General features: G+C 39.9%; 5 protein-coding genes and 1 non-coding gene across 6 annotated transcripts; 3 read left to right on the forward strand and 3 right to left on the reverse strand.

Annotated features, from left to right (window-relative positions):
* Positions 1-180: 180 nt before the first annotated feature.
* PAD2 (proteasome alpha subunit D2) lies at positions 181-2,860 on the forward strand. Its single transcript, XM_068474126.2, has 3 exons — positions 181-547; positions 1,381-1,795; positions 2,524-2,860. The coding sequence occupies exons 1-3, from the start codon at positions 375-377 to the stop codon at positions 2,683-2,685; spliced, it is 750 nt and encodes a 249-aa protein (XP_068330227.1). The 5' UTR covers positions 181-374; the 3' UTR covers positions 2,686-2,860.
* A 679-nt stretch (positions 2,861-3,539) lies between these two features.
* Positions 3,540-3,613, reverse strand: TRNAI-AAU (transfer RNA isoleucine (anticodon AAU)). The gene has a single exon. It is a non-coding gene; the product is annotated as a tRNA-Ile (tRNA).
* A 23-nt stretch (positions 3,614-3,636) lies between these two features.
* LOC148690810 (uncharacterized) lies at positions 3,637-5,256 on the forward strand. Its single transcript, XM_088686899.1, has 3 exons — positions 3,637-3,764; positions 4,573-4,686; positions 4,861-5,256. Exons 1-3 carry the CDS (start codon positions 3,747-3,749, stop codon positions 4,996-4,998), a joined length of 270 nt encoding a protein of 89 aa, XP_088543025.1. The 5' UTR covers positions 3,637-3,746; the 3' UTR covers positions 4,999-5,256.
* A 949-nt stretch (positions 5,257-6,205) lies between these two features.
* Positions 6,206-8,385, forward strand: LOC137714775 (protein POLLENLESS 3-LIKE 2). Its single transcript, XM_068453919.2, has 4 exons — positions 6,206-6,600; positions 6,726-6,938; positions 7,031-7,186; positions 7,283-8,385. Exons 1-4 carry the CDS (start codon positions 6,424-6,426, stop codon positions 8,192-8,194), a joined length of 1,458 nt encoding a protein of 485 aa, XP_068310020.2. The 5' UTR covers positions 6,206-6,423; the 3' UTR covers positions 8,195-8,385.
* Positions 8,386-8,642: 257 nt separating this feature from the next.
* On the reverse strand, positions 8,643-10,629 carry LOC137729941 (L-ascorbate peroxidase 3). The gene is made up of 9 exons (XM_068468996.2): positions 10,438-10,629; positions 10,094-10,227; positions 9,961-10,010; positions 9,807-9,872; positions 9,682-9,730; positions 9,520-9,602; positions 9,342-9,418; positions 9,130-9,232; positions 8,643-9,003 (listed from the first exon to the last, which is right to left on the reverse strand). The coding sequence occupies exons 1-9, from the start codon at positions 10,548-10,550 to the stop codon at positions 8,821-8,823; spliced, it is 858 nt and encodes a 285-aa protein (XP_068325097.2). The 5' UTR covers positions 10,551-10,629; the 3' UTR covers positions 8,643-8,820.
* A 131-nt stretch (positions 10,630-10,760) lies between these two features.
* LOC137729932 (L-ascorbate peroxidase 3) lies at positions 10,761-13,205 on the reverse strand. The gene is made up of 9 exons (XM_068468984.2): positions 12,888-13,205; positions 12,455-12,579; positions 12,198-12,247; positions 11,914-11,979; positions 11,775-11,823; positions 11,607-11,689; positions 11,439-11,518; positions 11,224-11,326; positions 10,761-11,107 (listed from the first exon to the last, which is right to left on the reverse strand). Exons 1-9 carry the CDS (start codon positions 13,001-13,003, stop codon positions 10,913-10,915), a joined length of 867 nt encoding a protein of 288 aa, XP_068325085.2. The 5' UTR covers positions 13,004-13,205; the 3' UTR covers positions 10,761-10,912.
* Between the last annotated feature and the right edge of the window lie 894 nt (positions 13,206-14,099).

The following is a 14,099-nucleotide window of genomic DNA, read 5'->3' on the forward strand; positions in this document are numbered from 1 at the left end:
ATAAAATGAAAAAAAATTAAGACCTAATGACCAATTTTAAAAATCATCTTAAACCTAAATGGTGCGAAGAATATTTGAAAAGACTTAATTGCTCGGTAAAATTGAGAAAATGAGAATAAAATCTCGGTAAGTACTTGCGAATTGTAATAAACTTTTTCTTAACAAATTTTTTTTAATAATAAAGTAAAATGCCCACTTTGCCCCGTGGTGAGAAGGAAAGTTAACAAGTGACTTGTGGCCTAAGTCGAGAATTGCAGAGTATAATCGTCAGTTCGTCAGTCGGAAAGACAGCTCCCCAAAGCAAAAGACACCAGCTCGCACGAAGAAGCCTAGATCAGAAGAAAGAAGACGAAGAAAGAAGCAGCAGTAGAAAGATGGCGAGGTACGACAGAGCCATTACCGTGTTCTCTCCCGACGGTCATCTCTTCCAAGTCGAGTACGCGCTCGAGGCCGTCCGTAAGGGTAACGCCGCCGTCGGCGTCCGCGGCACCGACACCATCGTTCTCGGCGTCGAGAAGAAGTCCACCGCCAAGCTCCAGGACTCCAGGTACCGAGATCACACACACACAAAGTGCTTTCTGTGCTTTGATCTAACTGAGGAAAATTGAAGTGGGCTTTAGGGTTAGGGTTAGGGTTAGGGTTTTTGAATCGCATCGATTTCTAATTTTTTTTTGGGTTTCAATCGCTGCAATTGGTTGAATGGTGCATTGAATTGAAATTGAAACTAATCGGTAAGTTGTTAATTGGGTCATTGCTGTTTAAGAAGAACAAAATGTCAATTTTACAGTGGAAATTCCAGTCAAATCAGTGAACAAAAGATTTTGTATGTTACTTATTTCTGAAATATTCGGCAGCCCATTTGTTTAAAATATTGGCAGTCATGCTTGGAAATTCTAATCGAATCCGAAAAATTATTAAAAACGTAGTAGACTATTTCAGGAGACTGCATTACCAAGCCCCTTAGATTTCTGATACAAATATTTGATTTTCTACTTTGGATTCTCTACTTAGATATGAATTAAGATAGTTACTGTACAAGTTTTCAAAACAGTATCTAGGCTATGCACGGCCAATATGTACATTGGTGTCAATAAGATTGTATAGATCTATGATCCATGCCTTGGTCATCAAAGGATGTGCCCTTTTACTATTTGGTGCGATTTTATTTATGATGCTCCTTGCGGACTTACCCTTCGACCAGAACACAAACCACATATCAGTTGTTCATTTCGGATGCAATTCAAGTCTTAATCAATTGCCTTTGAACTCTTGTCAAACAAAAATCAATTGCCTTTGAACATTATGAGTAGTTGTTAGGGAAAAGAAAGAGAGAGTGTTGTGGACTGTCTTTCTAACCATAGTCTTTCTTCTGCTGTGCAGATCAGTGAGGAAGATTGTGAACCTGGATAATCACATTGCTCTAGCCTGCGCTGGTCTCAAAGCAGATGCTCGTGTGTTGATAAACAAGGCACGGATTGAATGTCAAAGCCACAGGCTTACTGTCGAGGATCCAGTGACTGTTGAGTACATAACGCGTTACATTGCTGGTCTTCAGCAAAAGTACACACAAAGTGGTGGTGTGAGACCATTTGGTCTTTCAACTTTGATTGTCGGATTCGATCCGTACACAGATTCACCATCACTATATCAGACAGATCCTTCTGGGACTTTTTCAGCATGGAAAGCAAATGCAACTGGAAGAAACTCCAATTCGATAAGGGAGTTTCTGGAGAAGAACTACAAAGAAACTTCTGGGCAAGAAACTGTAAAGCTTGCAATCCGGGCTTTGCTTGAGGTAAGTTGTTTGGGCTTCCTTTGTTTGTTGCACATAGTTTTCTGTTCTTTATGACTGATCGCAGAATGTTATTGATGTCCCAAACCCAAATTCAATTCAACGAATTAGTTTAGGACCCATCAGTTAGTTCAGTGTATCAAACTATATGTAAGTTGGGAAAGTTTCTAAATGATAATAATGGGAAGTCAATAAATTTTGTCCATCTGAGGCTATACGATGATTTGAAATGTAATATAATGGTGAATGGGACATGCAAGTGAAAATGCATAGCAATTTTTTTTAGATGCTTGTTCAGTGCATTTGTTCATATATGCAGTAATAGTGCATTCCTTTTGAAAAGGAACAAATGTATACTTGGCTCTCACACGGTAAGTGACAAGTTTGTCAATTTTTTTTCATAGACCTTAAAGCTTGATCATGTTAGAACTGCCACGACTGGCTTATTGCCAGCACTAGAAACGACACAGTGGCTTAGCATGTGAAATTTCACGAACTAAAACTGTGCCACATCTTCTGCTCAAAGTGCTTTCGGGTCCAAATAACGAAATAAATTATCTAGTGAGCCGTTAAGGCATTAGAGGTGTAGATGTTTTTGCATGGCTATCACTTTTACCTTAAGACTAGGGAAGAGAGCATCTCATTTGTTCTTGTGTTACTGTATGCTATACGTTTACATTTTTGTTCCCGGGAAGTATAAATTTTAAATTGTCTAAAATCTAATTTTGTAGGTTGTCGAGAGTGGAGGGAAAAACATAGAAGTTGCTGTGATGACAAAGGATCATGGTCTGAAGCAACTTGAAGAAGCTGAAATTGATGCCATTGTTGCTGACATAGAAGCAGAGAAAGCAGCTGCTGAGGCCGCTAAGAAGGGACCACCCAGGGAGACATGATCTTACGTGTTTTCCTTTTGCAACTTTAATTTACCAGTTGTGGTCGATGGACTCCACCTTGCTGTTCTTTTGGAGTTGTACTTTGCACTTGATTTGGTTAAAACCGATCTCTACAGCTTATATCTTCAAATGGATTGAGATTTGCTTATTCAAGTTTGAATTGAGACTGTTTAAATTGTTGTCATTTAACTTTATGATTGATTTCGGCATATATAAGGATTCATCAGCATCGTTTATTTTAGCTGCCGGACAAGAAGGGCCAGTCTGGCTGGCTCTCCGGTGTCTACCATTGAACTCTCGTTTCCAATGGTAACGAAATTGGAAATGTAGCAAACTGATGCGTCAAGATGAAGGCCTAGAGAGCTAGCCAGCCCTCCATTGCCATCAGAGTTATCAAGACTGTCATTAAAATGAACCCGACGTATTGGCATATTGAGCGTGGCACGTCGTTTGGTTTCATTTTAACGACATTCTTGATAACTTGGTACAATTACCATTTTTGACGACCTTCTTACCATAACTTGAAAGTTTGAAATTAAATTGGAGCGAATGATTCTACAGAGTCAGATTTGATCTCCTTTATAGTGCCATTTGCTCCTAGCTGGTTTAATCCCTGTGACGGGACTGATATTAAATGAGATGCTAAGGTGATTGTGTCTCAGATCAAGAAGTTTGGAAAAGTAGAATGGGTGGTGATGCATGATACGTTTAGGACAACCGTCGCCTTAATGACCCTCTTCATGAACTTCTCCCTCTTTCCACCTTTGCGTCCCCACCAAAATTTGACGGTTCCATACAATCGGTGGATTTCGATCCCAGATTTGATGGCTTAATGACTAAAAAGAAGGGAAAATTGGCCCATGCAGGTCTCGAACCTGCGACCTTCGCGTTATTAGCACGACGCTCTAACCAGCTGAGCTAATAGGCCTCTGTGTTCATTCTGAACTAGTTTTTAAATTTAATTATATTATTTTCTCTAACTCTGTTATTAAGGAACCGTGTTCCTTCCTGCTTTCCTTTTTCCCGGATATTGGAAAAAACGCAGACGCAGAGCTTCCGCCATGAAAGAAGGTTACGAGGTACACTTTTCCATACTCCAAATTAATTTAATTTTTCTTTTATTTGGAAGAAATTAGTTTCAGTTTAAATTCTGATATTATTATCACGACCTTAATCTGTTCTCTCTTTCAACTAACCCTCGAATCATCACCTTAATCCAACCAAATCAAAATCAAACTTTTATTTACCTACGAACTAAACCAAATCAACTTCTTAAACCTCCCAATATCTACAAATTGGGTGGATTAAAAATCCGGAACTTGTGTTGTGTGTTTAAGGTTGAAATTTTTTATGGTCGATTCGAGAATTTACACATTGGAAGATTGTGCGATTGGGGCGCCCCCTATTCGAATTTTATGGGGAATTTAGTCTGTCAAATTTCATGTTTTATATCTTTGTATTTTTCTCGATAATTCTCGATTGCATATGTTACTCCGTCTTCACTGTCTTCACGATTAGGCAAGGAACGGGGGGATACGGTGACATGGCAGCCGAAAACTGTCGAGATTAACACCGGCTTTTATGATCGAGTTTGGAAACTCCATGAACATTTAGTCTGTTCTATAAACCTGTAGTAGATTTCACTTGTCATTGCTTTTGTGGACTGATGTGCATAAATTTGGTGTCTGAACTGAACCCTTGGTACCTTTTCAAGTTCGAATGTCTTGAATGGTTTGTGTACGGCGGGCAGAAAGAGGTTTTTATTGTTTGAATTTGTTACTTTCATTTATGTTTTAGATCAACTGGCTCTTGGTGTTGCAAGTTTGACGAGATGCTTCTTAATTGCCGAAATGACTAATGTGTTCTCCATTGTCTTTGTTTTTGTAGATTGACGAGAAAAAACAAGCTGCTGCTGATGTATTGTTTAACTATTCAAAATTTGTGATGGCGTGCATTGGAAATCGAGTTCGACCTTGTGACTTGCGGTTGCATCTGATGAAGGTAATCTAGAATTGATTGCTTTAAGTTACTCATTTGCAGTATTAGCAGTTATTTCTATATTGTTCTGATAACTATGTGAAATAAAATGAGGTCCATTGCCCCATTCAACCTGCCCTGTCGGATTCTTTCCCCGTGTTTAGATATGTTAACTTATGTTCTCCTCTTATTCTTCAGGAAGTTTCAGGTATACCAACTTCTCTGAAGAAAGATGCATCCCAGAGAGCAGCATCTCCTGATGCAATGGCCGAATCATCAAGCTCGGGTACAGCTAGACTTGATAAGACAGACAGTTTTCGGGACCGGTTGCTATAGTCTGAACTCTGAAGTAGCGGCTGCCATTTGCTTGATAGTCAAGGCCTTTGGCTATGGCTACCGCACCCTCGTTTCCGGTTGTATGTACTGATTTCTTTCTGTTATGGGAGATTTGTAATGTGATGCAGAAGTTCACCTATCCTTCGTACTTTTTCTTTTTTAAGATGCAATATGCTATGACTTGTATTTCACAAAGGAATTGGTAGTGTGTAATAGAAAATTTCGGAATTTAGTTGGAGCTGGGTGTGCTGATCATAATTTGGGCTTGGGTGAACCTGTTTTTCTCTCTTTCTAAGAAACTGGGCCCAGTGGGCCTAAGTCCTTCCGGTAGAGATTGAATTGGGCTCATAATTAGGAAAAGTTTTATCCGGGTCGGATCTGGAGCAACATTATATCAAATAACCAAAAAATTTGTTCCTATTTTGTTTTTTTATATTTTTTTTATGAATCAGTTGATACTCTTAGAAAAGCAAAACTTCAACAAATGGTTAGATATTTTTTTTAGTAGAAAGATAATGTTAGTTGGTTCAATAGGTAGTTGTTAAAGGAGAATTTGTGGACATTGAACTTGCATCGGAATGTTTAGACAAGATTTTTTTTGTCATTGCAGTTTTCTTGCAAATGCTTACATTTATAAAACCCAAACAAACGTCTAAAACACCAAGACAAAATTAAATGAGGGTAAAATGGTAAACTAAAAATTTCATAATTCTCTCATTTTATACTCTTAGAAAAACAAATAAAAAGAACAGAATTTTAAAAAAGTCACTTGGCACCCGCGTGAGCGCGGCTAGAGATCGATTTCATGCGGGTAAATAGTTATGTATATATTGTTGAACTTGAATATGTAATTAAAACTTAAAAGACTATCAAAAATTTTAAAATCTAGACATACAAGCTCACTCATCCACAAAAGGAAACGAAAAAAAAAAAAATCTAAAAACCCCACCCAAATTTATGTACAAAAAGAAAGAAACCAAACTTTTCTTGCAAAGTTATAATTTTATTTCTTTACGAATTTTGGCACCTTTATTATCATATCTGTCATATTACGGAAGTACCCCCAAAGGACCAACCCCGAAGTAGATCCGAAATTTGGAAATTAAATAAATAAATAAGCAAACTTGGACAACGGTGTGGATACGCGCATACGATCATTTTCCCCTCCATTATACAAACACACCCCCTAACGGCTAGTTAGTAGAACGGTAAACCCCAACGGTCATAATTTCAAATCCCTATATTTTTCTCAAATTACCCCACCAAATCACACCGATTCCTGCACTCTTCCCTTCTCCCTCTCCCTCCATCCTTCTTCTCTCCTCAGAGACTTTCTCTCTCCTAAATCCAAAGCCTTCCACATATCTGCTTCTTCATCTTTTGATTTCGCTTCAATTGTGAGATCAAATCGTTCAAAATTCAAAGATGTTGCAAGATATGTGGAATGCTCCGCCTGGTTTCAGACCCACCAAGTCTGCTCCTTCCTCTCCGGCCAAGCCTCTCGGAATTTCGAGGACTCATTCCGTCGGAACTGAGTCATTTCACGTAACTCACAAAGTTCCGGTAGGCGACACTCCTTATGTCAGAGCCAAGAATGTTCAGGTAAATAAATCCTCTGGGTCCTTTACAAAATTTGGTTTTTAAAACTTGAATTTTTCTGGTTTTGAGTTTTGGGTCGTGTTTTGATTGATGGGTTTTCTGGTTTTTCAATTTCGAAATTTGAATAGCTGGTGGAGAAGGATCCGGAGAAGGCAATCCCGCTGTTTTGGGCAGCCATTAATTCTGGGGACAGAGTGGATAGTGCTTTGAAGGACATGGCGATTGTGATGAAGCAACAGAGCCGGGCAGAAGAAGCGATTGAGGCCATCAAGTCGTTGAGACACCGGTGTTCGGATCAAGCTCAGGAGTCTCTTGACAACATTCTTCTGGATCTTTACAAGGTACTTTTTTTTCGAAAAACCCCGAATAAAATTTCATTAAGTTTTTTAATCTTTACAATTTACTGATAATTTGATTGACTTAATTTTAATAGAGATGTGGGAGATTGGATGACCAAATATCACTTTTGAGGCACAAGTTGTACTTGATTCAAAAAGGGATGGCTTTCAACGGAAAGCGCACGAAAACCGCCAGATCTCAGGGGAAGAAATTCCAGGTCTCTGTGGAACAAGAAGCCACTAGATTACTGGTGAGATTACAATCCAAAACCAAAACCAAGTATTTGTTTTAATTCTACTTCGAAATTACTGGAAGATAGTACTAATTAACTTTATGTGTGTCTCAGGGGAACTTGGGTTGGGCTTTGATGCAGCAGAACAACTACATTGAAGCAGAAGATGCTTATCGCCGAGCACTGACAATTGCGCCGGATAACAACAAGATGTGCAACCTCGGAATCTGCCTAATGAAGCAAGGAAGAATCTCTGAGGCTAAAGAGAATCTCCGCCGCGTTAAGCCGGCAGTTGCAGATGGTCCAAGAGGGACAGATTCCCATCTCAAGGCCTATGAGAGGGCTCAGCAGATGCTCAAAGATCTTGAGTCCGAGATGATGAACAAGGGCGGGGATCGCGTTGAGCAGAGCAGGCTTTTTGATGCTTTTTTGGGTTCGTCATCGATTTGGCAGCCTCAGCCTTGCAGAGACCACCACCACACAAGTTTGCCAACAACAACAGATTCTGTGAAATCTCAACCCGATGAGTTTGCTGATGAGAATATCAATTCCAACTTTTTCGCAAACCCGAAGATGGGACTTCCTCAGCATAAAACTATCAATCAAGTCCCTCAACCAAACTCACTTAATGTTGCTGCAAAGCCTTACTTCTCAAAGTCCATTTCAGCCCGCCCAACCGCCACTCAATTTGCTGAGACCCTTAAGAGGACAAGGTCCGGGAATGCTGCGACTTCAATGAGAGTGACTGAGGCAATTGAGATCCCTAAACCTGTTGTGGATTTGGTCGTACCAGAGAACAAGACCAGAAGAAGGCTCTCTCTTGAAGAAACAGGGAATGAGTTGACAGGATTGTTGCCCGACAACAAGGACTTCGAAGAGGCTATCATCGCCGCGGTCATTGACCCGAAAAATGACGCTGGGAAGGCGGTTGGAATCAGCAACTGTTCCGGGATGTTTCCGAAGAAGGTTGAGAAGAGGCTCAGGGTTTTTCAGGATATTACACTGTCTCTAAGTCCAAGGGCCTAAACTAACTATAATTGCTTACCTTAATTACCTTAATTCGTCTAATCCGAGGAGTTAAATAGTGTTCTTTTCGTCTGGAGATGAACTTGTTCTCCCCTTTAATAATCCACTCTGCAGAAGCTGATTACTCTATGTATTCATATAAGCCAAGTCTTTCAACAGAATAACAAAGGCTCATTATCTTCAAATCTCAATCATTTTTGTTCAAGTTTTCGTACTTCCCGTTGCTATTTTTCCCTAAAAACTCACCACAATGCTTATTTCTATGCAACAATTGTCACGCATTGCTTAGAAAATCAAGTTATGGAGAATTTCTGGCTCCTGTAATAGTACATTGTGATGCCAAATTCATGGAGGCTTGGGGCCAGCATTCCCGGATCCTTTGCTGAGACAAACGCGGTTGGCCTTTCTGGCCACGGGGGTGCGTAGTTAGCCTTATAAACATGAAGGATTTAAGGGATTTTTTGGAAATATATAATGAGTTTGAGCAATAACACCAATTAATTAAGTGTGGAACATGATGCATACACGCCTAGGTGACCTAGACTCAGGTTCCGAGTTTTTGTAGTTTCCACTCTAAAATAGTCGTGTAATGAGAAAGATAGAGAGAGACGGGGTAAGTGGCTGCCCTAAATGAGGCTCGTCATGTTTTTTATGAAACTTTCGCATTTATCGTACACCAATGCCGCCACTACTGCAGCAGCAATTGTAAGAGTAAGCACCACTTTCGGACGCGGCAAAGGGGGATTAAAGCCTAATTCTGATAGTTTCTTGTGTGATACTGCATAATCTCTGAAGAATGCATCATTATCCTACACATATACATGAACATAGTCAAATTATCACCTATCACAGGCTAGTCTCTACATATTCTACGAATTTCACACCGCTACATAAGATCTCGTCGAGACTTCCAAACCAAAATTCATCTTATTTACCCTTGCATATAGCTCAACATAGCGACAGAACGCAGGATCCTCCACCAAAGCCTTGTCTGTGGGAAGTTGTAAGAGTCCCTCCGTTTCCCCTTTCAATAGCTCCCTGATCACAGAGTTATACACATCCATGTACGGTTTTATTCGAATCAGATGAACATAGATAACTGCATTCTGCATATAAAAGTAGATAAACCTCTTCGGGAATGTCTTACACAAAGTATGAGTTGTCGAATTTTGTAGGCTCCTTTGTCCAGAGGCCTTCAAAGCCAGATCTCTTATGTGCCTTTCCCTACATAACCAAAAGAAAAAGATGAATTCTAATTCTTAACACTGTGTAGATTAAAAATGAATGACATTTTCTACTTTTATGACGGATGGAGAGAAACTTACCAGTGTATGGCCTCCAGATAATACCACAATGTCCTTGTCAGACAGACCCATCCGATAGAAAACTTCCCTTAAATGTGATGCACCTATTAACAAAATCAAACAAGTGCAGATTTCGAAACCCTTTTACGTTACAAAACTCAATGAACATGGTCGATGACATACCAAGTTTGGCATCTGGAAGGCGGCCTTCGGGTGGAGATTGATTCGAGTCCTGATTGAGAGGTAAAGAAAGGTATTAAAAAAGAATGAGTTGGGTAGGTGATTCTAAACTTCTCCAATGCGAGTACCTTTCTACCCGGAACAAAGTCAATGGCTGGACCTCCGGTGATCTCTACGGCAACAACCCCAGCAAGCTGTAAGACAAGCCTTTAGCTGTTTAGCTGTTAAAAGCACTTCCATAGAAAGTCCCTTAAACCAATAAAAACATTTGAAAGTAAAAACCTGGTAGAGATCAGCATATGTGATTTTTGGGTGTTTGGCCTTTACTTGTTCTGCAAGTCACAGCAGAATCACAAACAAATTAGAGAACTTAATTGAGAGAAGTGAGATTAAGTGTATGAAATCGAACGCTTACCACATAACTCAACTGCGGTTTCCAATCCCTTATTTCCACTGTGACTTAACTCTTCCTTGTTCCTGATTGAGCCATTAGGCCCTCCAGGTATTCTCGTCTTTGATCTAGCATCGTACGTTGCAGCATCATGCCACCTATCAAAACACAACAATTATACGCGTATCAGAAGTTCGGTAACCTGAAATAGCTGACTTTCGTGTTTGGGTGCTGAGAAAATGCTGGAATGATGGGAACAAGATAACAAATTCGAATGGCCATTTCTTTCTTCACCAGTTTTCTCGAGCAATCAAAGGAAAGTTAATGGAGGAACCAAGTTTAAGGAAAAATGGAGGATGAACAATTACGCTATACGAAGCATTATAGGAGCGCAGTTCTTGCTGTAGATAAGACCACGAAGGTCTCGGCGAGCCTTCTCAATTTCCTTGAGGTACTCTTCGTTTACTACCGGCGCAGCCATGAGAGCGTGGAAACGTAAACTGCCAACTTTAGTTGCAATTTACAAGGAAGATTTTGCTGCAGGTTATATATGGCGTAGAAGAAGAATCAGAATAAAGGGAAATGATTGACAGGATTGTTTCCCAGGGAAACAAGAAAAGCATTACTTCTTTCTCATGCCATTCGTATTTCTTCGTCAAGTTACGCAAAGCAAGAAATGAGATCAAGAACATTGGAAACATGTCAATTATAAGCGCATGTCGAGAATTTTAGAACTTATTACAGCAACGTTCAACTCCCGCTTACAACAAGTATTATTATGTTCGCTGAATCGAAGATACTTCACTGACTTCTCATGATGATATTATTAGAAAGACAACATTTTCACTTGACATTTTTACGAACTTCGTATAAGTAACTCAGGATTACCACCGCCGCAGTAACAGCAACTCCCACTGCGCCTTGTGCCAATATAGTACTGGTCTTCGCAGCTTCCTTCACACTAGAAGATGGAGTGAATCCTAGCTCTGATAGTTTCTTGTGTGATGCTGCGTAGTCTTTGAAAAATGCATCCTCATCCTGCAAAGGGATTGAGCAGAAAGGCAAGGCTTTATTTTGTTGATCAACATTTCATCGAAGCTCTCTTAAATTTCCCAGAAATTTCTAATTTACCACAGATGAACGGAATTAATTACCTTTGCATAAAGTTCAACAAAGCGGCGGAACTCAGGATCGTCCAGCAAAGCCTTGTCTGTGGGAAGTTTCAACAGCCCCTCCGATTCCCCTTTCAGTAGTTCACTGATCAAGATTCAGGTACAACAACATTAATAGTCAATATGTACTGCATGATCAAACGAAAGTAAACTAAAGTAATAGAAGTTTTAAATTTTAAGGTATCATATTTACTTACGTAAAGTATGAATTATCGAACTTCAAAGGCTCATTAGTCCAAGGGCCTTCAAAGCCTGACCTTTCTGGATGTGCTCTACCCTACAGAATCAAAGTAGTATTTGTTATATGTATACTATATATAATGGATGCAAACTTTACACATTGTCGAGTCCATGAAAAAAGCTACCAGTGTATGAGCTCCAGACAGTGCCACAATGTCCTTATCAGACAGACCCATGCGGTAAAAGATGTCCTTCAAGTGCGATGCACCTGCAGCAAAATTGAAAAACCAAACCTCACAACACTAAAAACATCCTGTGAAAGAAGAAAAGTTTTATAGGCATTGGCTGCATACCTTTTTTGGCATCTGGAAGCCGCCCTTCTTCAGGAGACTCCAATGAATCCTGATTCAGCGATAAAAAGGAAGTCAACAACCGCCGTCAACATATTTAATAAATGTGCTGTTAACAACTGCCATGAAGTCATGAACACACCTTTCTGCCAGGAACAAACTCAATAGTAGGGCCTCCAGTGACCTCTACAGCAACAACCCCAGCAAGCTAGGATCATAAAACATTGAATTATGAGTTAATCTTAAATCAGATTCTTATACAGAATTCGGCACTTGCTCGTCCAATATGTACAGAAAAAGTAAAAGTCCCATCCAGTAAATGTAATCTAAATGCATCAGCTTATTTCTATCTATCTTCTTTGCTTCACAAGTGCAAACTAAAGCCAATGATTTGCAATGAACAGGGAGAGATTCAAAACAAAACACCTGGTAAAGGTCCGCATACGTGATTTTCGAATATTTGGCTTTCACTTCCTCTGGCATCAAAACAGAACACCAAAAAATGTCAGGGTGAAAATTCTAACTGTTTGAAATCTACCATCAAACTTCTGGAGACCGAAAAGTTTCCAATTTCAGACATTCAAACAGTTCAGCAACTCAAAATTGGCCTTAACTCTAAGAAACAACAAAAATCATAATTCAACAGTCAATTGATTACTTAAAAGTTTCAGAAAAAAACTCACCGCAGAAATTAACAGCAATTTTCAGACCGCTATTCGCACCGTGGCCTAGCTCATGCTCGTTCCTGATCGAGCCATTAGCTCCTCCAGTTTTCGTTTCTGCGTTGTATGTTCCAGCATCATGCCACCTGCATAAATTGATTGTATTTAACTTCGGAGTAGCAATATTAATGAAGATTAGTAAATAAAACTTCTCCTTCAATATTTCAGTAGCAGAAAATGCACACTCCATAGCTAAGCCTCTGTTTGGTCAAACAGAAAATTCCAAAAAAATAACTGACGAATTGATACTTATACACAAATTTAGAACTGCATATCACTATATCATAAACGAATTTCATTTTCCTTCTTTCTCCCTAGATTTTCTCGGCAACCAAACAGACCGCTACACAGACAATTGAGACGCAAAGACGAAAGCGAAAAACGGAGCGCTTACGCCAAACGAAGCATGATCGGAGCGCAGTTCCTGTAGGCGATGAGCGCGCGAAGGTCGCGGCGAGCCTTCTCGACTTCCTTGAGGTACTGCGCGTCTACCACCACTCCTCCCGCCATTAGAGAGCGTCACGATCACCGTACGCAACCGAATTACGAAATCGCAGACTCTGCGAAACGAAATGGAACCGAAGGAAATGAAACGAAGGATGGAAGGGAACGATTGGTTCGCTTTTCTTTGGCTGTGTCTGCGTGTGCGGATATTGGATTAGCGGGAGAGAAGCCCGAGCGTTTTTTATTTTTATTTTTTTATCCAACAGAAAAAATAAAAGTCTATTATTTTTACATTTTTTATTAGTGAAGGTGTTGAAAGGGCAGCGCGCTGAGAGCGCGTGGATCGAACTGCTGGCCTAGAGGAGAGATAAAGTGTAAGCGTTGGCGTAGGAAAATGTGAGGGCGCGTGGGAGTGGATACTTCCTTATCCTTCTTGGGGTTCGGATCAGTCACTGCCATCGTGGAAACGTATTAACGAACTATTTGATTAGTCAACCGAAGGCGTGAGAGAGGGAGGGAATGGGACGATTGCCGTTGAGCTGGGCCCAAAGTTTTGGTCTGGCCCAGTAGGGCCCAAAAGGCCTTCGGAACCTTTGATTGTCTTGCATTTATTTTCACTATGCATTAGTTCAACAATATTCAATAAGGAATTATTATTAGCACTTCAAAAATCTCATTCTACACTCCTCACACAAATGTATTTTTCTTTCTAATTATGAAAAACTTGGAGTGCCAAATGAGATTTTTAGAGTGCTAATAACAATTCCTTATTCAATATTGTAACATAATCAAGCTGTTCTTTAACAAGCTGAGAGAATTTTGGCATGGGTGCCACGTAGTTGGACACTTAGGGTTATTCAATAAGAAAATGTCACAGTTTCACAAATGAGGCTAGGGCTCACGGTATTTGTGATAGAGATTACGACTATAGAATAACAAGCTCAGTATTCTACCGAATTTTATGTGACAACACAATATTATCTTATCTTACTGGGCAACAAGCCATTAAAGACGGTTAATGTGGGAACCTTAGAGCTTCTTCGTCTTGCCCATAAATAAAATTTGCGGAACCACCACTACTCTCGTAAGTATATACGTACTTAAGATTTTCTCAATGGTATTGGCATGGGTAATGCATGAAGTGCTTATAGAAGCCATTATC

Source organism: Pyrus communis, chromosome 15, assembly GCF_041283825.1.
Source record: "Pyrus communis isolate YQ-2024b chromosome 15, ASM4128382v1, whole genome shotgun sequence".
Taxonomy (NCBI): Eukaryota; Viridiplantae; Streptophyta; class Magnoliopsida; order Rosales; family Rosaceae; genus Pyrus; species Pyrus communis.